Below are 26,682 nucleotides of genomic sequence, written 5' to 3' on the forward strand. Positions count from 1 at the left end.
TGTAATTCTTGGCATAGATCCACCTCTACACTTTGAAAGTCTATTCTTTTAGAATACAGATGGAAGCTGTTAAGTATGTGCTGTGTGTGCTTTTCCATCTCCACCAAGAGCATGCAACAAAAATCCTCCTGAAACTGAGCTCATGTATCAGCTATATAGTTACATATGCAAAGGTACTGATTTCCTGACCTGTATGTCCTTCCTCGCCGTTCTTGCAGCATGGCTTTTTTGAATACTTAGGCTGCAGAACTTGCAAGAGAGTTAGCTGAAGGTGCTGTTTCTTGGTTAGTAAAAAATGAACTATGTGTCAGGTACTTTATTATATAGCTTATTTACCCTGTGCTTGCACTCGGGATCCAGCTGCTTCTCTTACATCAAAGCTAGCAGTCATGCAGGCAGTCAGACCAGGGAATTGATCTGGCAGAAAACGCTATACCTGTCCCTCCCACCCCCGCAAAAAAACCCCGTTTCAGGTGTAGGAGCTTATGCAAGAGAGGTACTGATGTCCTTTCATAACTGCCATCCCTGCTCGTGAGCCTGCAGATTTGAGGCTTAGGTTTTTTGCTTGAGCAAGCTGATAAGATCCACAGTTATCCATAGTCACCTGAACTACTTTGAATTTTTGTCTCCTGTAATTTGGATATACCTTTTCAGTCACTTGAAAATGCCATATTTACATTCATGTAGCTGTCAGGTGGGTTACCTGCTTTGTGAAGTAAGCCAAGACTGAGCAGCAGTGAGGCTCAGATGTGCATATGGAGTTAGCCCCAGGCAGCCTTCTGCCTCCAATCCTTGGAAGTCTGCTCCCTCCATCCACTGCAGTGTTTTCTGCTCTGACCTTGTATAAGTACTGCATGAAAATAGAGTAATTTAAAATGGGTCTGTTACCCCCAGCTCCATCTCAAACCGGCTACTCAGCTCCTAGTTTTAAATACTTTTGAAAGATATGAAAGGAAAATTTCTTCTGAAGAAAATGTTGTTAGGTTTATAATGCAAACTTCACGTAATAAGGATTTGTAACTTCATTTCAGTAATAATAAAAGAACACTTTTATATAAGCCTTTTCGGATTTTGCTAAGATGACTGTATTCCTGTATATCACTAGTGAAGTATATTTGAAGTGTTAAGCAGTTGAGAACTTAGATTTAACTTCAAAAAAGATGATGGGAAAATGAGTAGTTAATACCAAGAAGGCTTCCAGGAGAGAGAGACAGACAAAGACTAGAAGGATTATTGCCAAAACTTTAAAAAGAAGGGTGAAGTTTGATTACATAACAGGACAAATATGGCTGCATTTTTACCTTCTTGTCACATCTCTCAGAGCATTCCTGCAACGAAACATCTGATGCATAGTTTTTATCATGGTTGAAAAATCTGCATTGAATGGATGGACTTAAACTGAGCAAAGCCAAACTGCCTGAGCTCATATTTCAATTTAATTTGCCTCTTGCTATGTTATACCTCTATTTCAGACAAATTACTTTAGTGAGGCAGCATCATAAGAATGAGCTGTCACCTTACATAATTAAAGTTTCCTCTAGGTGCTCATTGCGAGACTAGTAATGAACAATGTGTTCATAATCTGCATTTGAACGTGGCTGCAAGTAGCTGCAACAATCCATTGAATTTCCTCATCAAGGCCTGTTCTGACTCTCTCCTTTCCTGGAGGTAATGAGAAGAACAGGATTTAGGTGGTGTTAATTATATTCCATATTGCTTTGAAAAGACATCAGTAATCCTTCCCTGTAAGGATTGGGTTTCCTCACAGAGAATATTAAAGTATGTTCATTAAACCACTTTTCTTGTTGTTGTTTTATCCTTGCATTTGAGCATGGGATTGGACACCTCCAGTCAAATTTCTTTAGTGAGTGGTTAAAAAAAAACAACCCAACAATCAAACTACATGGGGTAGTTTGTTCTAAGAAGAGAGCTTCATAGAGATCCACTGTCTAGATGCATGGTGTGAAGTGCTGGGGACTTGATGAAAAGAAGAAATGTTTTTTCAATAGGAAAAGGCATAGAAGCTAATGAAATTCTTTATATTGTTTTCTCCATATAACTTACTTTTCCCCTAAATTTAGGGTTACAGTTCAGTAATCACCTAAAGGTGATTTACTGTAACAGTATTTTTGTGTAGAAGTTATTATTGATACCGATTTCCCTCTTCCATCCCCCTACTTTGTGTCTAATTAAAGCAAGTAATAAGAATTCTAGTTTATTGCCTTTCAAAAGAAGTGTGTTAGCTCTTTTTCGTTCCCTTTTTGTTTCCTTTTGATTCCTACTTCCAAACCAGTTTTGGACAGCTCTGCCATGATCCTATCACATGATTTTCCTGTGGCCATTTAGGTACTATTAGATGGATGGGAGCTGAGGAATGATTTGAGGAATCAAAATTTAAATGACTGCGTGGGCAAGGCAGTTAATGACATCACCTTCCTCCTGAGCCTCTACTGGGAATAATTGAAGGAAATTAAAACAACAGAAAAGTTGCACAGCAAAATGTAGCTTTTTGTGCACGATGTCGGCTTGATCATGCTGAAGAAAATTCAGCAGTGCCTATGTTATTCCTTAAGAGACTGTAATCAAGTTAACGAACATGGCAGTGATGGGTTCAGTTTTCAGTGTATTTTAATTGCACATTGAGATAAAATGTCACGTCTTCCATTAATTTATAGTTCGCTTGTTTTAAAATACATCTATACCAAGGAGTTATCTTTCGCCTTTTAACTCAATCTTTATTGATTGACGAAGTTGTGGAGGAGTATCTTCCCCTTTCTTCATCCCTTAAAATACTTCATCCTGAAAAGACATCTGTGCAGAAGTTTACCATTATGACTTTCAATAGCTATCTATCTGCTAGTCAACCTTGACTGTAAGTCTGTTTTAAAAAAAATAATCCACATTTCCAGTGTGACTAACCTTTATTAAAATCATGTGTGCTCTCCTTGCATTGCTCAGGTTACATTTCCCTCTGAAGACAAAAACTTTAAAACCAGTTCAGTTTCCAATCACTGTAGTCTAAGGCTGCTCTTGATAATGTAGTTATTGAGGTGAGACTGAACTCGGAGGAAGCTGTCTGTCATCACCTACAGTCATCTCGTTACATGGTGTGGAGGCTGCTAGCAGTGGCATGGCTGCAAGGGCCTGACTCCACTCCAGGTAGTGTGTGCAATGAAAAGTTCCACGCTCAACATTTTACGATGCAAAGTGATATTAGTACAATTAGTTTCTATCACTAGCACTAAGATCAATTATTTGGGTAAGATGGAAACATCTTTTTTATATCGGAATTTTGGAAGACCAATTTTTGTCACTGTTTTAGCTGTTCCATCTTCCCTCCTAATTCTTTTAATTACTTTCTCAATTTATGTTTTGAGGGCTACAGCAGTATAACATTTGGAAAGAGAAAATGACCAAAGTTATTATATAGCCCCAAAGCTAAATGACATGAGTATATTATTATTAAGCTTATGGCAGAGTTCCTAACTTGAGATTGATGTGTTTGTACAGCTGTTGCTAAAGCCGTGGCTCCAAACAATCGCTAGTTGTTCTAATGAACTCTTCTGCTTTGAATCAAGAGGATGAGGGAAAAGAAAAAAAGACTGTTAAAATTGCTGTTGGACTAGTATGTGTATTTAATTTAACGTGTAACTGCAGTAGGTGAAGAGAAGAGGAAAAAAGTAGTTTTTTTAATACTCTAATAGTCTAAACTATTAGTTTAATAGTCTAATAACTCGGGGTTTTTAAACAAAATATGATCAAGTCATTATTTCTTTTGTATCATTTGTTCTTGAAACTCAATAATAGCACTGTGTACTGTCTCTTTATGAACTTTACTAATACCCTTGAAGATATGCTTAGCAATTATTATTAGTAGCTACCCTTTGTGTTTCAAAGTCTATTTTTTGACTCTTGTCATATTCTCTTAGTTTTACTGGAGAATTTTTGGGGTTTTTCTCGTGTGTTGGAAATTTTTAAGGCGTTTGGAAAAGAGAGAATAAAATACATCTACTTCCATCTTCTCCTAGAGACCATTAATTTGTAACTACACGGCAGAGGTTATACTTGCTCAACTTTTTTTCAAACTCCTGGACAAAAGAAAAAAAAGTAACAATGTTGGCTCAGAGTTTTATGGTGCTTTTATGTATGATCAGTTTTTGCCTTCATAATTGTGAAAATTGGTTTTATCCCTTATATAAGGGTGGTGGAAACTAATTTCCTCAATACCCATGTGTATATTCTCAATTTCAAAAGTGCACCAGTAGAACTGTGCATCCCCTATTTCCTTTTGAGATCACACTGGCTCAAACTTGCTTGTAATAACCTAGTTAAACTGCAGCCTTTTTGTTGGAGTAGTGGAGGATGTTTTAAAATCTGCATGGGACAAATTCCTTCCATTGGGATGCTCTGTGTTGCTGAGCTTTTGCACGGGGAAGCATGAAATGTGTTGCTTTAAATAACGTCTGTAATTGTGATTCTTCCTAATGTAGTTTCTGCAGGCTTGGTTCTCTCCCTCCCTTCCCTCAGGTCTTTCTCTGCTTTCAGTAGAGCTGAGGACTTTCTGAATGCATCTTTTTTTTCCCTTTGGTTGGCTAGTCTGTTATCTATATTGATATAGACGTTTTTGTTTCATATCTGCTCATATCTTCCTCTTCTGGACTGATGCACAGAGCATATCAGATATGCTGCTGTGCTGCTTCAGAGCTGTGTTTCCAGGACTGGCATTTATTTTTATCCATTTCCTAGGGAAAAATTATTTTGCAGCAAAAGTTTAAGTAGCAGATGATAAAACTCTGCAGCTCAGTAACAGATGAGTGAAAATGGATTGTGCAGTTGCCCCAGTTAAAATCTGAAACCGCTTATCACAAATCTTGTGTCAGTAGTGGTTCCCATTTGTAGTATGTGATATACAACTCTCCACTAAGAGCAGAGCTGCATTTTTGCTGCTAACATCACACAGCATGGCTCTTCAAAAGTAGGTTGCACACAGCATGCGTGAGACAAATAGCTTGTCAACAATCGGCAGAACTCTCTGTCTGGTGTCTTAAGCATCAGCGCTGCCTACGAGGCCCAGTCCCAAAGCTTCACTCTTCCTTCTTTGGCTCAGCCCTCACTTCTCCCCACCAGCTAGCTGCTTGGCTTTGTTAAAGGCTGTAAGTAGTTAGATATTGCTGATGCTAGGCATCTGGCAAAAATAGCATATAAATAAGACTTTAAAAATATCATGATTCTGTAGGAAAGCTCCAAAACACCCACTACTTTGAGAATGGATGATGTAGTTGAGACTTTGTGAAACATCTCAGTGAGAAATTGATCTTAAAAGCTACTGTATTTAAAGGGAAACAGGGAAATTACATTGGTGCTGTGGGAAAACTTGCTTTCTAATATAGAAAAGTAGTATTTATCTTATTTTCTTTCTCTGCACTGAAGAACTTTCACAACTATTTAATGAAAGAAGGATGTCACCATTTTATTTACATGGTATGTGTCAGCCCCTGTGAGGGAGTTAACTGTGTGTAAGTTAAATCTCTTATTGAAAATCTTGCCTACTGTAGCTCTGCAGAGCAAATAATGTTATGTGCTGCTCCATGGTGATGTAAAATGATGTCACATCTCAGGAGGCATAGGTGAAGTGCAAGAGGTAAGTAACTTAATCGATGGCCCCAGTTGGCCCAAAGAAACTCACTGCAGATTGTACACAAAAAGGAGAAAACTTTGTCTGAAAATTTGAATGTGGGCTTCTGTTCATTAGCACTTACGTAAAAGCATGCAAGACCCTGTGCAATTAGTGGTTAGTAGAAATACACTCTCCTTTCCCCAGGGAGATAATCATATTAAAATGATAAGGGCATTTGCTTTGATCGGTAGAGAGACAAGAGAGGGTGGCTTATGCACTGATATACAGTGAGAGCTTGACTCAGAAACAGTGCTAAATGACATAAATTTGTCCTTGGTATATCCTGCCAGGCACATGGATGAGCTGTCTTTAAATTTGAGCAAACAGGACGTCAAAAGAGTGGAGCTGAGATCAAGATGTTGCCTCTTAAAATATAAGCTGTGTACAGGGAAGCTGAGATTTAATCTATTAAAAGCTTGTGGTTTTCACAAACTGTGAAACTGAACTTAAGCTGTGTGAGTAACTTTTAATACTTCCTACTTGTGACGCAAAATATAGTTCTCTCAAGAAACAGGAGAGAATAACAGCTTATTGCAAAGAATGAAATGCCCCACAGAGTCCACTCTCCCCTTCTGTAGTGCTGCCTTGTGCTTGTAGTAATATACAAGATTTAGGTTTGTGGGGTTTGTTTCTCTGTGGTCTGAATTCCAGGGATCACAAACAGAACTAGTTCTGTTAACCTGGGAAAGTTTTTTCTGGCACAGTATCATCCCTTCTTCCTGTTTTAAAAAAAAAAAAAGGTAGGGGAGATGGGAGGGAAACAAGTGTGGATGCAAAGCTATCCAGCAGTTGTAAGAGGAGGGGGTTTTTCCACCTAAATTTTGTTGGTGTTTAGCTCCTAGATAGTGGTTGATGTGTTTACAGCCCTCTCTGTATGCGATTTATAATGCATGTGAAATTATTTAAATGTTTAAATGTAAAACCTTGATTTTACATTTACAGTGTGGGAAGGCAGGAGAGGATATAAAAAAAAAAAAAATAGTAGTAACATAATTGTGTTAAACCCTTCAGACATATGCCACTAATTTTCTAACTCATATGAACAGTATATTATTTTTCCTCATAATCAAGAGGTTTTCTTCATTCCTTTCTCTAGTGCTGTTGCAAATATGTCTGTTGAATGACTTTTCTAAATTTCAGAAAGACCTTTGGAAGTTATTAAGATGACAATGTCTGTTTTGAGGGGAGGATTGTGTTTTTTTTTAATTGCCAACATGGTTGCGGGGCAGCTTAGTGTCTCATTAAGAGCAGCTGTAGAGTATCTAGCTTCAAGCTTAAAATTCCAGTCTATCTGACATCAACACCATCAGCTTTTGATGACTTGGAACACTTAATTATTTAATACATTTAAATCTGACTGCTCTGGACTAGTGTCTGTATCAGTCAAAATTAATACAGATAACTCATTAATCAGGGAAGATATACTAAGGAGTTGAACTCTTTGTCTATTCACACACTGAAAAATATTACAAAATTGTATTTCAGCACCCTGAATAACTTGAAATAAAAGGCAGGAAAGGTTTGATGACCTGAGATGAAGAGTCAGTGTGTTTGTTCCACTCCAAACACAAATTTGATTGAAGGATTTTCTTTTATGTATTGAGTACTGGCTTTCTGCATTTTGTGAAATTTTATTTAAGAAACTAGTTTCATAAAAATCATTGCACTATCCCTATATCACAAGGGAAACTCATGCTTCCCAAAGGGCATGGTGGAAATTCCCCATTTGCAAGCCTGATAAAGCTCAAGCTGCGTTGTCTTTAAATGGTAACTGCTTTTATGCTGGCTTGTTAAAGTTGAAACAAATCTAATGCCTTTTGATGTGTATTCCAGTATTGGTTTACAAAAAATACGCAGTGAGGCTAGTCTAAAGAGGATACCCAGCAGGAGAGAAATAAAATTCCTGACATACACAAAAGTATCTGAATGGTCTTGAACATGGCACATTGATAGCCTCGTACTTCAAAAGCAGTTCCCAGGCAGAAACTCTGCATGTCTGCGTCCACAAATAAAATAAACCTCACACTCTTTTTTTTTTTTTTTTTTTTAAGCTTCCCCATCTCATCTAACAACAAATGATGACTGTGTATGCGGGCGGGGTTTTATGGGCTTTTGTGATTAGATGCTTGTAAATGCTTTTTGCTTCCTCTGATGGTACATTGACTTGGCTCAGATTGGGGCATGTGTGTTTGTAGGTAGATAGGGGCTTGGGAGGTCTCTGAACTCTAGCTGTTTTCAGTTTACATATTAAACTTGCAAGTGCATCAGTGTAGATTATGTTCTCTGTGGCTTCAAGCAAGAGGCAGCTCTCATCCCCAAATATTCATAATATACCTGCATCAAATCTTACTGATCAGCTAGTTAATTGCCCCGTGTGATGGGTTTTGTGGGGTCTGGTCCTCAAAGTCTGTGGTGGATAGTGGGTCTGCAGTGGTGGTTTGACATGCCAGTTGGGGTTACTAGGTTTGCTTTGCTCCATTTTTCACTCCTTGCCCCATCCCTGTTTCATAGTCCAGAGATGCTGAAATGTTTTTATTTTCAGTTTTGCAGCATTTTGGGATTAGAGATGCAGAGCAGGCATCAAACAGGCTCAGTTTCATTCTGTAGGTTAGGAATTCAGGTTTTTGTAGCCCCTTGCTCTCCTTGTAAATACTAAAACTCTAAAAACAGCGATATGGAAATAGTTAATATGAAGCAGAGTCTTTCGAGTCATCAGCTAGCTTAACATGGCTGATTTATTTTTTAGGGAAAAAAACCCAGTTTATTGATCACAGATGTGTGTGTTTCTAGTGTTAAGAAAGCTGAGACTAGAATGAGAATTCCCATTTCCCTTCCAGTTTCAAAAATTTGCCTGTTTGTTGGAGGTAACTTTATCTTCTAGTTTGAGGGGGTCAGAACCCATGCTGCCTGCCCTTTTTCTTTAGCTTCAAAATATATTTATGGACTCTCAGTGAACTCTCTGACCTCACCACCAGAGCAACATATGTGGTTTTTACTTTGAGAGAAATGGTAGTTAAATGCCTTCTTATTGTGGCTATGAATTATAAAACAAAGCCCATCCATTAGGTTTTTTTTAAATACTTTATTGAATTACAAAGCAGACTCTCCTTGAGCAAATAGTGATTTTGTTAAATTTGATAGTTTCTTTTTGGATTGGTGTTGCCGTGTGTGATGGTTATATGTGTGTTGTTATTTTTTTTTTCTCTCCAAGATGGCCATCTGTTGCATTTATCTTTTTCTAAAAGGGAATCTGACACTCACTAGAAAGTTTACTGTACTAGAAACACAGTTGGGTTTAGCATATCCCAAATTTATTCCATCTGTTTTGGTTTTAAAAGTCTATGTTGTTCTTGGTTTAATTTTGAATACTCCTTTTTCCTTTTAGCATGTTTTTAGTGATAAATTATTCTTGAGCAACCCTAGAAAAACAATTTGCAATGTAGTCATAAAGGAAACAAAGCCAATTTAGTGTAAACATTCCCAAGCATGGTAATCAATCAAACCAAGTCTGTATCCCTAATTATATAGATAGAAGTAGTGATAAAGTGATGGGGCAGGGGGAAGTAAGACACACCCGTGTGGTTGTTCTCATAGTGAAGGTGAAAGGTCTTTCTGTGCTCTTGAAAATGCCTGTATTGGATACTGATATTCCATAATGTTTGGATCTGGCAATGCCTCTACTTAAATATATGAACTTGAGCACCTAGGTTTTTTCACGACTGTGCTCTAGTATTGTAACTGGTCTCCTGAGAAAGCGGATGAGAGTGAGAATTTGGATCCCTGTCAGCTGGGGTGGGCTGGGAAAATGGGTGGTAAAGGGTCTCACTGGGAAAATACTGGTGTGAAATATTTGTAGTGAATATTAACAGTGACCTATGATGCTGTGGCGATGTTTTCTGCAAATTTAAGGAGGGACAAAAAATTGGGTCTTATCTCTGAAGAGGCTAGTGGCTTGGTTGGTATTCTGTTCAGGTAAACAGTAGTGATTTTAAACCTCCCTTTTTAAAAAACAAACGAACACCCCCACCCCCAACAAAAATCACCCTTTTTAATAAAATTCGAGATATGCAGTATTTTTATTCATTTTAAGCTTTTCCTTCTCCCCTAGTGCCTTCATGTTTTAAAGAGCAAAGTGGAACAGTGCTATCATTTTGGTGTACTGTTTACACTTCGTCCACTTTTATGATTCCCTGAAGCCCTAATAATACTTGTATCATGCAGAAGAGAAGATGAGAAGCAGTTACATGCTGCATGCCAAATGAAAACTAATGCTGTGTGGGAGGATATGGCTAAAGTATGTGCTGTGAAACATGTCTGGCTAACATTGTTTCGTCTCTTAGATCCTCTCCACTTGAGTGGAGTGTACGTATTTCTTCCTGCTCTCTTCCCTCCTGCCCACGTACTCTTGGCCAACGTGGGTTGAGAGTAGGAGTGGTAGAAGCAAAAGTTCAGTCAGACAAAAATACTCGTCTCCCACAGTTTCAGGGGCTCTCCATTGTACTATTCAGTTTTACAAGAAATTTGGTAGTTGCTAAGTGTTGATTGTCAAAAGGATGGGTGAGATATGGAGGTGGAGCAGAGGTTTTATAAAAAGAAAAACAGGTTTATTAACTGCAAGCATGTTACATGCTTAGGGATAGACAAGTTTATGTAAAAGTAAATCTTAAGCAATCAGTTGCTGCAGTACCACACTGCCCTTTTCTTAGAAAGGAGTAATTGTAAAGGAGAGAAATGAAACAGATACAAAAATACAAAAGAGTACATCTTGTACTTCTGCAAAGGCTTAATTGCCTTTTTTTTTTTATAACCATGTGAATATGCTCTATTTGTATGGAAGGAATTTGTAGGAACCATTATTGGGACGAAAAATATATACAAATGAAAGAAAAACTTGGCTGAGTGATTATAACATCACCAAGCCTGGGAGCCTTGAAAACAAAGCATTTAGTTTATGCTTTTAGAAACTTATTTACAAGAATGAACACCAGCACTTTTTTCTCTTCTTCTGTGTTCCACTAGCAGAATGGCAGAAGGTAATTCATTGATATACCCATCAGCCAATGATTGCTGTGATTTCTGAAACAAGGTATCTGATAAAAATTAAAATATGCATGATAGAATAAAGGTAAAGTTGAGTTTGATGAAAGAAAAGTCAAACTAATTTATTACAGAGGTTTAACAGGAGATTGTTTGGATTCCTGTAGAGAGCTTGCAGATGGTTGGAAGTTTTGTTTGGAATTTTTTTAATAAGCAGACCACTTCTTTTTTTTTTCTTTTTTTTTTAACTGAAGTTAAAAATCTGTTGTGATGTGGATGCTGATGGCTAGGAGGCTTGCTTTTCTTGCGTATGTGCTGAGGACCCTTAAGCAGCAATTTGGGGCCTTGAGGGATACTCAGATTGCAAGTTGAAAACCATTGTTATAATTAATTTCTTCCTTATGTTTCCTGCTTCAACAAGAAAATATTGTGGTAATTCTGTAGAACTGCTATCCCCAGATTTAGAGACAAAGCCGATGGGTGTGACTCTGCATCTGTTTTTGGTAGTACTCACTACTTAAAGCCTTGAAACCAGGTTAGTGGCATAATAAGAAGTCTCCTTACTTTTGTGCAGCACAGCTACAGCTGTGGCTAGAAGATAATTCTGTAGATGAATTCTGATTCTGGGGGACTTGCTTTAAACTGTTAACAGCTAGCTGCTTGGGCTGAAAGTAAGCTTTACAGAGTTTATCTTCTGTTTTATGGAAACATGATGAAAGTGGTGGTTAATAGTAATTATTATGTATATGTTCATACAGTATAAGCTACAGGAGTTCTTGGCATCAGAGCTGATGTATCTTAATGGTCACATGCCATTTGGGTTTTATTAGAATCAAGAAAAATCTTGACAAACAGCCTTTTGCATTCCAAGGAAAGGATGCCCTTTTTGGAGCAGCTTGAAAAGTGAAGGAAAATAAAAAGTCCTAACTTATTATATTCACCATAATTTCCCCATCTAAGTTCAAAGCCATAATTTGCACTTAATACTCTATGGAAACAGAGCAGGCTCACATACTTGTGTGTAGATCCAAGGAATTTGGGTGTTTACAATGAAGTTAAATGCTACATCAGTGTGACCATCTTATTCTACAAAATTCAAACTACCTCTGGTCAGACTGGCAGTACGCCTCTTACAGAAAAGCTGCCAGAAGAGGTGACCTGAACATCTGTGTCAAGCTTCAAGAAGGAACACAAGCACTGCATTTAATTCCCAGCAGTAGAAACATTCAACAAAACATTATTTATGTCATCCTTATGTAAACTATCTATCTACAAAAGTGCACATACAGGCGGGAAAGAAAAACCCCGTATTTGACAATGTAGGAGAGTCTTGTTAATACCCTAGCGGTACATATTATTCATAGGAGTGGTGTTATGAGAATGTATCCAAAAAGAAGTATGTTTTTAGGAAAAGAGAATTGCTGGAGAAAAAAAAGAAATGTAGTCTCACAATAGTTAACCAGTGTTAGGTCCAGTTCAAGTGACAGGAGCCTTGGTGGGAAAGTAGTATTGCTCTCATACAGTTTTCTCAAGCCATAGTTATATGTATATCCATTATTTGACTACAGAACTTCAGGCATTGTCATGCTGAGGAATACTGTTGATCCTGAGATTTGGGCAAATGGGTTTTTAAACATTGATGTTCACCTTTTTAAAAACAAACAAAACAACAGCCAAAACTTTGAGAAGATTTAAGCAAAGGACAGACATTTAGCTGTTTTCTGGATTCTTCTTCCCCCTTATCCCGACGGTAGGGGAAGTAAATATATACTGAAAGTAACTGGAGCATTTGTAATAAAATTCAGTGTTTGAAAGATTATTTACTTATCTCATTGAGGCAATTATTTTTACTCTTCATGATCATGCTCAAAGCAGTATACATTAAAAGATAAAACAGGCATATCCTCCCATAAAGTTAGATGACATGGAAAGTATAATCCACTATCAAATAAGTATCAGCAATCGTAAGTATGAATTATAATTGAGGCAGGAGCAACTTAATGAAGCTTGACTGTTGTAAGCATATAAATGGTGCTTATGTGTGGGTGGCCACGTGCAGCATGAACACTAATAGTTGTGGTGTCGTTAAAGGCCAGGTTACTTCAAATAACGTGGTTGTTTCATCCATAATTCCAATCTGATACCCGTTATTACATGTCATTTGCCTTGTTTCTCACTTATCAGTGTTTCAGCTTTAAAATGCTCCCCTCGTTCTGTTTTCAGACTCCCTTTCGGTCTCCAGCAATGATGCCAGTCCTCCTGCTTCGGTAACGTCTCTTCAGCCCCACATGATCGGTGCGCAGAGCTCCCCGGGCCCCAAGCGCCCCGGCAACACTTTGAGAAAATGGCTTACCAGTCCCGTGAGGCGTCTTAGCAGTGGAAAAGCAGACGGGCATGTCAAAAAACTGGCCCACAAGCATAAGAAGAGTAGAGAGGTTCGTAAAAGTGCCGATGCGGGCTCTCAGAAGGACTCTGACGATAGTGCAGCGACCCCACAAGATGAAACCGTTGAAGAGGTAAGTGTTCAGGGCAGCTTCCCGAGGTTTGGTTTTATGCTTTCAAAGAACTAAAAGTTGTCTCCTCGGTTGATTGTCCAGCAGTTGAGCAAAATGGCATGTCATTCTTCATAACTGCTGTACTCTGCATAAGCTCTGTGCCAGGCACAGTTTGTGCCCTTCTGCATTGACAGCATTAGTAAAGCTCCATGGCAAAGTATCTCTAACTGAAAAAGAGAAATGGAAGAGTAAAATGTTGGTTTTGGCTTTACTGTCTTATCCCACTCAAGAAAGAAGTTTGTGAGTAAAGGTACTTCCTGTTCTGGGAATAATCAGCTTATTTTTTATTTCCTTGTTGATGGATCAGGAAAAATATGGGGAGAGCTGCTTAACTGCTTAAGGCTGTATTTACACCTTAAGCAAGAGTTAGAGCACAGAAAAATTACTGGCCCTTCAAATCAAAACGTAGTCACCATTGGTCAAATAACAAACATGGCAGTTTTCATCAGAGAGAAAGAGATTGTGAACTATTCCAGATTTTGCCACCAGGAACATCTACTGAAGGTTTCTTTGCTTCCACAAACGTGTGCTCATGTGCCCATCCTTCTAAGCCTGGAACTCATGTATGAGCAAAGCCTGCCTCTGATTAGGTACAGACAGAGCTAAATTCTCTTCTGTTACAAAGCTATGGTTCAGGTTGAACCATTACTGCTTCCAAGGGCACAGCCGCTTGCATGCTGTACAGTTATTCTTATTCCCTTTTACCAGGCTTTAATCTGACTAGCAGTTTTGATAGTTATCATACAGAAAAATGGTCTTAGATGCCCAGTTAATTGTTTCATACTTTTTTTCTTGCTCACGACATATTTTACTGCAAGCTTGGAATTTCAGTGAAGTTACACAGTAAATGTAGGGAAAGAAAAGACTAGAGACTTGGCAGCATGGTGAATTGGGACCTGTGGTTTGGGACAGAATATTGGCCTCTGTCCTTGAATGTCAGGCTGTAGAAAGAGACCCTCTGTGATGCAGTTGTAGCATTGTTTTGTTATTTTATCTGTTACTCTGCAGTTCTGTAAGTGAGGGGAAGACCTAAGGCCACTGCCTTAAAGTTGGAAAAAAACAATAACCATCTATGCTGTCTTCCTCTAAAGATACTTAAATTATCCTGCAAGATCAGTTACATTAAAATCTTGGCTAATTGAAGTCATAGTTCTTTGTATAATTGGAAGGACTGTCTTTCAACACAACTAAAAATTGTACAAGCAGTCTGCTCTCACTACTTTAAGGGGGAAGGGGCAGAAAGGATAATTGACAAAGTATTTTGTGTTGCAATAGGGTTTTTTAATATCCTTTATAAGCCTTGCTATGAGGGTTTGTGCTTTAGATACAAAGTTCTTGAGTTTCTAAATTGGAGGAGTGTGGATCTTGGAAAGCAAGCATGGCTTTGGTAACACTTTCCTGTGGTAAATTTCAAGCTGGATGTCTTGTTCTCAGTATCTCAATCCATCTGCTTTTACCAAACACTGAAAACATTATCTTTGGCATCTGCTTTTTTCCCCCCCTCCTGTTGAGGAATTACACTGTGTTTGTAGGATCATCTTGACTTGTTGAGAGAGAGGTGAATCTGCAGAACAGACTTGTTTAAGACAAGCTTATGTTGAACAAGCTTTGTGCTGCTGAGCAGGTGACAGCTTGAATGTCTTGAATTTATTTACAGAGAGGACGGAACGAGGGGCTGAGCAGTGGCACTCTCTCCAAGTCATCCTCTTCAGGCATGCAGAGCTGCGGAGAAGAGGAAGGCGAAGAGGGAGCGGATGCTGTACCGCTTCCTCCTCCGATGGCAATTCAGCAACACAGTCTTCTCCAGCCCGACTCGCAGGATGACAAGGTAGGAGGAGGAAGCGGGGAAGGCTTCACATCTTGAGATAACCTCTGTTTGTACAAACCTTTTTTTCTGTTTCTGAAAGTCTCTGTAATGTACATAGTACAGCTTTATGGTAGGCAGAAGTAGTCACTATGCCACTCTAGACAACATTAAAAGGATTTCCTGTGGAAAGAGTGTGAATTGAATGCTTCTCTACTTTAAAAGTACAAGTGCAGAAATTTTTCTACTAGCACTTTTAATTGGAAATGGTCCTCTTTGTGTGTTTGCGGGCCTATTTACATCTGTTTGATGCCATATTTAGTGATTAGAATGTAATTGATTTATAATCATACGTTTGGGTACTGGGGTTAAAATACTATGTGCAAATAAACTTTATCTGGAGAAATTAACAGTTGTACATAACCTTTTTAGATCATAGGCTGTTCACCAAGCCCTACTATTTGGGATAGCCTCAGTTCAGGGGAAAAATTTTCTAGGTATATGCCTTAGCAGGAGAAGCTGTTCACATCAACTCTAAGATGTTTTTGGGGTTTTTTTTGAGAAAAAGGTGTATTAAGAACTTAATATTCAAATAAGGGTAGTAATCCAGCTGTTTTTTTACAAACAAAGGCACATTAAAATTGAGGGTAAAAAATTTTGCATCAGTAATGAAATTCTGGATGTAGGTAGTAACTGTGTGAAGGAGATCTTACTTGCATATAATCTGTTTTTCTTAAATGTTATGATGTTCATACATTGAGAGGGCTTATTTCAATTTTTGACCTGAATCAAACATTTAGGGAACAAGTATCAAGCCTGGGAATAGAAGTTTTAGGAATTAGAATAGAAACAGTCTGGACTTGTGCAGCAAGTATGCACATAACTGTTTTCTTCCCATTTTGCTGCTTAAAATTTTTAACCTTTGTAATGTATAGCATTTGAATAGTGTATGTGAATTTTGTGTCTGGTTACTCACTGTTCTCAGTGATGCAGATGTTATTGGTAACTTTTATCTTATTTATTTCCGCTTTTTTTAATTCCTTTTAAAACCACTGTGTTTCAGTGAGGATCTCATTTATCCCTGAAGCTATCATTTGTAGGTCAAAATGGTTAAGCCCCATGCTCTGTGTGTGTCATTCCTACATGTTTTCTGACTTGAAAAAGTATAGCATATGAGTTAGGGAGTTAATATATTGGGAAATATGCCTGAAACAAACCAAGCAAAAATTGGCCAGCCTTTAGAGCTGAGATAATATTTTATTGCTAGAAAATAATAATCTCAGTTTAAGGCTTAGAAATAGAATAAAAACAATGTTGGTGAAAATATGTTAAAGTTTCTGCTGATAAGCTGCCAAATTTGCGTGTCCCTTCAGTGATATAAAAAAATTGGTATACAAATCTTATAAAAAGTTCTCCAGAGAAAAATGAATTTTGCTTACATAATTCTCTTTACACAGCAAGAACAGTTATGTGAAGGGATGTGCTTGTAAGTTAGTGTCTGCTCACTTCTGTATTTCTGATGTGAAGCCAGGCCCTTACCACAGTAGAGTAAGAGGCTTTGAGCAACTTTCAGTCCCCAGTAAATTCTCCTTAACATGCACCCACTGCAGTAAAAGCATGTTGGGACAGTTTCTTTAAGTAGCTTAAATGCATTCCAGAAAAGACTTCTTAGAAGTTAAAATTTGGTAAAGTTAATATTATACCATAATTTTTCAAAACACATAAATAGGTAATTCTTCTGTGGTGCATTGTTTTTGTGCAGCATCTGTCCTACTGCATGGCGAGAGGCAAAAAATCCCCCTCATGTGGCAGCCTGGGAGGTTACGTGTGCCTCCCTGAAGTCCACACAGCAAGTCATACCACCAGTTTCCAGTACCTAAAGCAAATGCTTTATTGGAACATGGAAGTGAGAAGCCAGAGCAAAGTTTTACCCAGCAGAAGTCAGTTGGCTCTATTGATGGAGTTACTGATTAATAAAAGGCTTGCAAACAAATTCCCGGTTGTCTGCCTTCTGGGTGGAGTCCTTCTTCACATTCCTGCCACGCTCGGTGGTTTATTGGGTTGCTCAGCTCCTCTGGATCCCAAGGAATGTCTCCTCCTTTCCATGACCTCAGAGGCTTGGCTTTCATCTGTGCCTCACTGCAAGCATTTCTTCCTCTCCAGGGCTCCTGATCTATGCTCCGTGCTGGAAACTCCCTGCTCGCTGGGTTTCTCCCTCCCTATCCAGCCTGCTGTGGGCTCCAGCAGCATCTCACACCTTCGTGTGCTCAGTTGCTCCCTCCACCTTTCCTTGTTTTCTGGGCAAGGGGCATATTCTGCTCCCAGAGCACATTCTGAAGTTTTACCAACAGTCACACCCCTTATACTCCCATAGAGCAATAACAGAGAGAAGAGACCTTGACCAGAGCCTGATTCCAACACTGACAGTGTTTTGTAAGGTTAAGCTGAGTTCCGTATCCACAGTGAAAACCCACATACAAGCACAGCTTTTAAAACCCTGGTCAACAGTCAGATGTCAGGAGCATACAATTGCCTAAAAGACATGCTAGCCGTGGGATTGCTCAGTTCTTGGTGTGCATGCAAACATCATGTGCTAGGCCATGCTGATTTGTCTGATATCACTAAATAACAGAACCATTTTCTCCCCTAAGAGCTCATCTGCACAGTATGCATTCTTTCGTTCAGCAGAATCATTGCACACTTCATGGATTTGCATTTGATGGCAGTTTACAAGTTATTTGCATTTAATTTTTGGATAAACAGTATTAAAGTTTCAAGATCAGTTATGTTAATATGAAACTAATTATTTTTGCTTTTTGTTTTCTCTTTTTGTAAACTCTGATGCAGCATTATGTTGACTTGTGTTCTGTCTCTGCTTTGGCTCAGTTCCCGTATCTTTCCATTTAAAGTTGTCTGTATTTCCTTTGCTTACCCAACCCCTGTTTTCCTTTCCAAATAAGGCGAATGCAAGGCAAACTACCTAAAATCTATATATTCTTTTTTGTATTGACTTATGGGGAGCCTTGTTACACCCATGCTTGATTGGAGCAGAACCTCTTGTGTTAAGTCATTATACGTGCCATTTCTTTGTCCAGTTTGTTGGAAACATTTGCAGGACAGCTTACCCTGTGCTACATGACATTCACTGTGCTGTTCGTAATATGAAATAAGATTCATATTACACCCTGTTTCCACTTTCCAGTTATTTAATGATAAATGTAATATGCAAACAACTCTGTTTGCAAATTACTGAGGCTGAATTTAATGGCCCTCTCCCAGAATCCTTTACTGTGAACACCTTTTACCTTCAGTTGTATCTATAAACTGGCATTTTATAGCTTATGAGGCCAGAGATCTTCTGTGCTCTACACATACCATTGGGGAAAATGGATGGCACAAGGAATGGTGAGCTCAATTTCCCATATGAATCTGGGCAATATGCCCCAGCTCCTTTAGAGAGGTTAATGCCCCTCAGTTACTGGTGTATTTTTTTCTTAACTTAATCATGCTTCCTCCTTTATTTCAAGTCTTCTTGGTTCCCATTACTGTTCTGCAGTTTTTGCTTTGTTTAACCAGCAATAAAATACATTAACAAGCTATTAGTTATACATTGAGTTGGCTCAGGTGATTTTTATAGCTATTTGCCAGGCATTATCAGCAAGATGAAGGATATTTCCTTGACTTCTATTGCATGTAGGAACAGGAATTTTTATCCCAGCATTTAACTTCTGTGGGGGTCACTTAAAATTTCCAATTCCAGTTGCCCAAGTTGGAAGGGATGATCTTAGTGTTATATATCACTGACAGTTATTGTTGGGTACCTTTGTCTGACAGAGAAGTGAAGGAAGTCTCTTGATCCTTGAGCAAGTATCAGACTAACTCTGGGATTCTCCTTCCTTTGTGTCATTGCACAGACATCTTCTCGATTACTGGTACGGCCGACCAGCTCCGAGACACCCAGTGCTGCAGAACTAGTCAGTGCAATTGAAGAGCTCGTCAAAAGTAAAATGGTGAGGCTGACTGGCAGATGTATGTCTTTAAAGAAGTTGTGTCTTCAAGTCCTGACTCGCTATTCAAAGGAAAGCTACATGAGTTTGACTTGCAAAACTTGACACCTGTTTCAAAAGTCACTTTTTAGGTTGTGTACGGGTCATTTTGTACACCCTCTTTTGTAAAAGCACTTACTGAGTAGATAAATGGCTTATGTATAGAGAAGCAAAAAACAATAAGAGGGTGAGGAGGTGGCAGAAAATGTGTGTCCTATTAGTAAAATGAATGCAAAAGAGTCTTAGCCTGATGAGAAGAATCCCTGAAACTTAAATTTATAGAAAATCTTGCAAGGTTCAACAATAAAGCAGATAACCCACACACAGAAACATTTATGCTATCTACCTGCAAAGTGATAATGAAGAAATAAGTAGAAGAGTAAAAGGATCATTTTGCATGTTAGTGCCTCCTTTCTTGCTTTTTAGTCTTTGCTAACAAATTAAGTAGAAGGAATCTGTCGACTTCATTAAGTTCCTGTGTTTTAAAATTTCTGTGTTTCTGAAGATGGTTGTTGACAAACAATAGGGTGTATGGATAATTCCAGGCAGAAGCTCCTTCATATTCAAAATCCAGCTTGATCCAGTCCTGGAAAAAATGCTCTAACTGACCCTGTTTGAGCAGGGAGATTGGACTATATGGTCTCAAGAGGTTCCTCAGCAATTCTGTGATTCCCTCAAAACCTTTTTTTGTAACATAGACCCTGTTGGTCTGGCTTTTGCAACATTAGGCCCTGTTGGACTTAGTATAAGTGCCACTGTGAAAACTACAGAGAATTGCAGCATGGCAGCCCCATGTTACCAGAGGTTGGTATTTCTCAGGCTCATTCTAAAGCTAAGCAGCTTGGAATTTTAGGATGAGAAATTTTAATTTCTATTGTATGTTTCCACATTCAGAAAGACTTACACTTACGTTACTGCATGAAATAATTGCTGCACTCTCTTAGAGTATTAACGTTGCTTTTTACTTCTTTTGCACCAGAAGGGTGAATAAGAAGCAATCTATGGGAGAATTCAACAAGGTCTTTTGTAAATGGGAAGTTTGATAGTCCGTGTGTCTTTCAGGCAGCCTAGCAGTGGGTATAACTTAATGATCCATGCATATAATATGTCCCTGGCGGAGATGTTCTCATTTCACAGTTTTAGCCAAGGGTCAGCTTCCCCTGGTTTTGGGGCCAGTCATATCATTATTGGGTTTTTACTTTTTGTAGGGAAACAAAAAAGGTTACAGCTGAACCCCACCCTGGTGAAGTAAATGTGTCTTGCATTAAAGGGTGTGTCACATGCAAGGAAAGTGTGATACATGACTGTAGCTTTATCCAAGATTATGGACTTGAATTAAAGAAGTCCAATAAATACTTCATAGAAGCTTGTTCGTATTATTTCTCACATGGCTTCTCTATCTTTTATAGAAATGGAAGCCTGTGGAGTCCATGCAAGGGAGGCTGTATCTGGCAGAAGAGACAGGGTCTCTTTCCTAGGATCTGAACTGTCATGAAGCTCAAAAGCAACATTGACAGTGTAGAAGTCCTTATTTTCTGCAATGAGTCAGCATTTTGGCTAGTCAATATGATAAACAAAATATCTGACAAAGAATGCCACTTCCGTTGTGTTTAAAAAAATGTAGCATCCAAAGAATCTCCTTTAAAGATGTCCTATTTATTATTGAAAGCTACTTGCATATGCCAGAACTAAAGTATGACAAATGTAATTTAATCCCTGGCAATAACGATACATCTGTGTAGCTTCCACCATAGAAGTACTTACATCCTAAGCAGGATAGTCTGAACTCCTTTCTTTTCCTGTGAAGGAAACACTGACATATCTCAAACGCACGTCTATGTTAGGTTATCTGTCTTAGAAAGCTAAGTTGTTAGCTGGTTTCCTGGAAGCTTGAGATCTCCTTTGCCAAGAAACATTTCAATAATTGATCTCCCATAGGTTCCCATATACAGCTGCATGTAAATGTGTCATGTGAATAAAGGGGAAATAAATCATTGTTGCTGTCTGTCTTGAACACCTTCTCAGGCCCTGGAGGACCGTCCAAGTTCCTTGTTGGTAGATCAGGGTGACAGCAGCAGTCCATCCTTCAACCCTTCAGATAACTCCCTTCTCTCCTCCTCATCACCCATAGACGAGATGGAAGAAAGGAAATCCAGCTCCTTAAAAAGACGACAGTAAGACCACATTTTGCACTCCATTGTTTACAATGTTTTGAAGAGAGAAACGAAATGTTTGAAAAATGTCCATTTTGAACTGTCAACAGAAGCTGTTAGTCTGAAAGCGGAGGACTTGTGTTAGGTGTCAAGCATGTAGTCATATTATGCAAAGAAAAATGTTTTATTTACAGTTTAAATTTCCTGAAATTTTTAATTATAGTCATCCGATGTTTGACTTTTGTCACGTCAGTCTCAGTATCTTAAGGAAGATGCTTATCAGAGGGCTATTAGGCTTCAAAAAACTGGTCATTCCCCTTGTTCTGTTCCACCACACGCTTAATTTCTTTATGTAGTAAACTGTTACCATGGTAGAACAAAACCATGCCTGGTTTCAAAATTATTTAAATCTCTGGGTAGAAATAACAGTTCATATACTTAAAAGTCTCCAGACCAGAGATGTAATGGCATTTTATTTTAAACAATAGTTAAATGTTTAATTTTAATGACACATATAAGAAAACATCTGACTTCAGATAAACAGAAGCAAGCCTGCTCCGGTTCCAAAGTCCAAGCAGCATCTTGCTTAGAAAGTGCATTAATTCTTCCATTTCAGCTCTGCTTATCACACATATGTGACTACAAATATGTAAAAAGTTGTATGGCATCAATCCTTTTTAAAAATCTGTTTCATTTTTTAATGAAATGTGTTTACCTTTTTCTTTCCATTGTAGCTATGTCTTACAGGAATTAGTGGAGACAGAGCGAGATTATGTACGAGATCTAGGCTACGTAGTTGAGGTATGACATTTTTCATTCTCTTGATTTTTTTCCTTTTAAATGTGGTACTGACCAGCTATGTAGCTTGAACCTCACCATTTTTTTCAAAACAAAAACACAGTAAGAAACTGAAAATGTGAATGTTTGCATTCTGAGTTTTCCCTCCTGCAGGCTTTTAACATAATAGAAATAATGCATCAAATCTTATTCCCTTCGTTATTCCTGTATTGTGCCCATGTTATTGTGCTTCTGAGGAGTGTCATTTTTTAAGATCACTACCTCTAGCCTAACGGTATCTTAGACTAGGTGGTTTTATTTAGCACAACTACATTTAAAAAAGCATTATAGCTCAGCATATAGAGCAACTATCTTGGATTTGAAAGACTTGCTTCCTCTCCTACTGCTGGGCTTGCCTTAGACTTCCTAGTTTCCCCTTCTGTAAAATGAGCTAACGTCACATGTCTCCCTTCAGTCTTCAGCTACCAATAAAATGCATTTGGAAGAGTAGAGAGAATGAGTGTGACATTGAATTTCAGCCTAACAAGGTTAAACTCTTAAACTCTGTTTTAAACGGAGGGAGGGAAAGAGATCGGCATTGTGATAATCTTTTTACAGTATTTAAAGGGTGCACTAGAAGACTATGAACAGATGTATTTTTGTAACTAACAAAATAATTCCTGGTGAAAACGCTAGACATCAAAACATAAATTTTGCAAGCTAAAACCAGACCAAGCTAATTAGGAATAGAAGTATTAGGAAAAAATAGAAGGAATACAGTTACATGAATATTCCAAAATTTAAAAAGCACTCCCAGCTCTAACAATGTGATAGAATTGCATGGTGAGATGAGTACATATACACCAAAACCAAGAAGACAGGACTATGGGAAAATGTAAAAAGAACTTTATTGCAGCTAGAATGCTTGCTAATAGAATTGATCTTCAAGTTTTTTGGTGTTTGGTTTGCTCGTTACTGCAGGTGGTAGTCCCATATGCAGTGCAGCTGCTTTCTTCCTCAGCAGGCTTTAGTGCAGAGTTAGTGTGGATGACTGAAACACAAAACATTGAGCAAAGGAGACCGGAAACCAGTTCAGTGGCTCTGACATACACTTGGTAACAGCCCTACCTGGCAAAGCATTGCAACGGCTTTGGACAATAAGGAGAAGGGCTGTAGAAGTTTCCTCTGTGCTTTGAGCCTTTTCACACAGGCTAAATGAGCTAGAGTGAAATCATCTTTCTAGCACTGGGCGGTGTTGGGTAGACAACCTTAAGTCAATTTGTGATATTTTTGTCTCTATGCTCTATGTTATGCTATGTTACAGAGCAGTGCTTTGGGTTGGTTTTGTGTCCTAAGCAAGCTGTTGCACAGACAATTTGGAAAGCTTCTGGGAAAAAGGGGATTAAAAGACATCTTGCTTTTTTTCAAGTTAAAATGTTCACAGTGAATTTCTTGGACGGTTGCAGGGTTATATGGCACTTATGAAGGAAGACGGTGTACCCGATGACATGAAAGGCAAAGACAAGATTGTATTTGGAAACATTCACCAGATTTATGACTGGCACAGAGAGTACGTATTAACTTGAAAACCATCTGCTGAACAATTCTACCTAAAAAATACTAGACTGACTTTAAGAAATTATTTTTTTTCCTCAAATATTCAGATACAAGGTAAATACAGTTGGTCTTGCTTTGAGTTGTAGATACTGTAGGTTCAGCTTACAAATGTTGGTATGAAGATTTGCTTTAAACAAGGATGCTTATATAAACAAGTGCTTCAACTGAGAATCTATAGTATGGATAGTATTATGTACAGAAGTTTGTATGTTGTTTGAGGCTTTATTTTCAAAAATGGTTTCTCTAAGAATGCAGTCTAGGGAATTTGTTTAGGTGTTAGCATGGCAATATCAGCACCTCAGGCGTTCAGACTAGGAAGGAGAAAAGTTTCAATCAATATATGAAATAAAAGAATTGAATACCAGTATTTTTTCATCTTGGCATGGATTCAGTGTGTCATTTTGGAAAACTGTACTTTAATATTACACTGCTGACATCATTTTGGACATCCAAAGCTGCTGACAGGGGCCACAAAGTGGACCTTGCAGTAAGATCACATTGTCTTGCAATTACCTGTTGCTATAGTGTGTGTTATCAGAAAAAAGTACTTATTCCGTTTATGTTCAGCTTCTTTTTAGGAGAGTTGGAGAAGTGCCTTGAAGATCCAGAAAAGCTAGGATCCCTGTTTGTTAAGCATGTAAGTGCAAACGTCTAAGTTGGCAAACCCCAGTTGCTGCTACTGACTCACATGTTTGATTCTTAAGGATTTATCTATGGTACAATGCAATTAAGAAAATGCTGTAAAATATTCTTCACTGGAAGAGGTGGAGAGAGAGCTTATAAATAGAATAAGTAAATGCTCTAGTTTTTGTTCCCAATATCTTCCAGTGGAGAGGAAATGTGAATGAGGGCCCCATTTCTCTATTCAGTTCCAATTCTGTGCAAGGAAATTGTCATTTCATATGACACCTGCCTTCTAATCCCAGGTATCCATGCAGTACATATGCAGGAACATAGGAAACAAAAATAGGAAAGAGGCTCGTTCTTCTTTCTGGTTTCAGTGCATTCTAGTTCCATAACCTTTCCTTTTCTGAGAATCACGATACTGGTTGAGATTCCTCCCTTGTCCCTTAGGGAAGGAATTGAGAGTGCCAGAAAGTTAATTTTAGTCCAACACAGTACCCTTTATAGCTTTATACAAGTCCATGGTTTTCCACTTTTCATTTATTTATTAAAAGGAATGGCCGTGTGATACATGTGGATATTATAACACTTCAGAAGGAAGTTGGATGAACTAATTATCTAGAAACTAGATATCAAAATTCAGAACACATCAGACATGCCACTAATCGATCATTTTGGTGCCTCTTTGTGTAGAAATACAATTTAATATCTGTTTCAGGTGAGTTCTCAAGGTACTCCAAATCATCTATAAGACAGCAGAAGGGAAACTTGCCTGCTAGATATGACTATTTACACAAGTGTGCAAAGACTAAAGACAGACTGGATTTAAAGCATATTTAATGGATTTCAGATTTTCCCTGTAGTCTGTTTGAAGTCAATACCAGGGTAGCAAAAGTGCTCGGAACCAAATATTGATGGAACAGTAACACTGGAAGCCAGGCCTAATTCCTGGACTAATGATGAGGAATGAGCTGTTTCATTTCTGAGAGATTATTTAAAAAAAAAAAAAAAGGAATGGGAAACCTGGAGGAAGTAACTCTTCCTGTTTCTGATTGCTGTTTTACTTTCTCCTGGTATATTTGTGACTGAGTTGTCTTTGAAAGGCACCCTTATCACTCCAGATGGAAAGGCAAGCTGTGATGCTATTACAACATCCTCTAGCAAAACCCTGGCTATCAGCTAGAACATGAGGTTTCAGTTCCTGCTCTTAATCTATGTTCTGTGTCCTTTTCAATCTCCGTCTTATTTTTACCTTTTTTGCTTTCCATTTGTCTTCACTGGTCAGTACTCCGTCAGTCTCTGAGCACCAAAGCCTCTAACAGCAAACTGATCCTAGCAAAATGATAAGGAAGAATTTGGAGTAGGTAATAGACACATATGATATGTCTGTGTTTCTTAACCAGCAAGGTCAGTTATTAAGAATGAATCTTAAAGGCTGAAGTTGTGCTTTCTCTCTTTAGCTTTGTTGCCTTGGTGTTAAAAGCACATACACGAAATACAGACTCACATAATCAATACACAGAATCAAATACAGAAGTTAAAAAATACTAGTGCCACCATTTCCAGGCTACATCACCTAAGTCCCCTCTTGAACTCCAATAGGACAGCCAATACTAAATAGAAGACTTGAGACGTTTCTCCTAACTACCCTGTACAGGAGCTAAACAGGAGGAAAACACTGATACATTAGAATAATAATCAGATTATGAAAATTAATTTTAAAATACCATATTTCAAAGGCTCCATCCATTGCTCTTGCTAAAATACTTAATTTTACTGTGGGAACTGCTGAGCTATCATCTCTAAATACCTGTTGTTCAGGATTATTTATAACGGTGGCAATTTTTTTACTTCTGTTGCCTTTCTAAAGTCGTCTTCATATTCCCAAATAAGTGTGTTTTCAGATCTGTAGTTTCTGCATATGTAGCTGCTTCTTTTCCGCAAAAAGACCTTTTAAGGTTATACTTTTGAACAGCTGTACTTATTATGATAATAATTCTTTTCCATCTAGCTTGTGTCTTTTTTCTTGATGATGATGTATAATTCTTTATCTTTGTTCTTCTAGGAGAGAAGGTTGCACATGTACATAGTTTACTGCCAAAACAAACCAAAGTCTGAGCACATTGTCTCAGAATACATTGACACATTTTTTGAGGTAAGTTCCTGAAAGAGGATATATGCAAGGTGAAGAGTGTGTACAAATCATAAGCATTATCAGATGCAATCTGATTATCAGACCAAAGCAAAAAACACCAAACCCTCCCCCTGTCCCGTCCCACTCCCCACCCCACCCCACCCCCAAAAAAAAAAAAGAAAAAGCACAATACATATCATTGTTACTGTTTTAAATTATAACTTATTGACATTTTTCTTGTGATTTCTCAGGTCTGAT

General features: G+C 38.2%; 1 protein-coding gene across 1 annotated transcript in view; it reads left to right on the plus strand.

Moving 5' to 3' along the window:
• TRIO (trio Rho guanine nucleotide exchange factor) overlaps positions 1–26,682 on the plus strand; it is a 261,531-nt gene that overhangs the window by 212,666 nt on the left and 22,183 nt on the right. Inside the window, exons 35-42 of the mRNA XM_074146261.1 lie at positions 12,938–13,230; positions 14,927–15,097; positions 18,988–19,083; positions 21,145–21,293; positions 22,007–22,073; positions 23,516–23,619; positions 24,234–24,303; positions 26,356–26,445. Coding sequence (XP_074002362.1) covers positions 12,938–13,230; positions 14,927–15,097; positions 18,988–19,083; positions 21,145–21,293; positions 22,007–22,073; positions 23,516–23,619; positions 24,234–24,303; positions 26,356–26,445 — 1,040 coding nt within the window. The remainder of the gene's footprint in view (positions 1–12,937; positions 13,231–14,926; positions 15,098–18,987; positions 19,084–21,144; positions 21,294–22,006; positions 22,074–23,515; positions 23,620–24,233; positions 24,304–26,355; positions 26,446–26,682) is intronic.

This window comes from Numenius arquata, chromosome 4 (genome assembly GCF_964106895.1).
Source record: "Numenius arquata chromosome 4, bNumArq3.hap1.1, whole genome shotgun sequence".
Taxonomy (NCBI): domain Eukaryota; kingdom Metazoa; phylum Chordata; class Aves; order Charadriiformes; family Scolopacidae; genus Numenius; species Numenius arquata.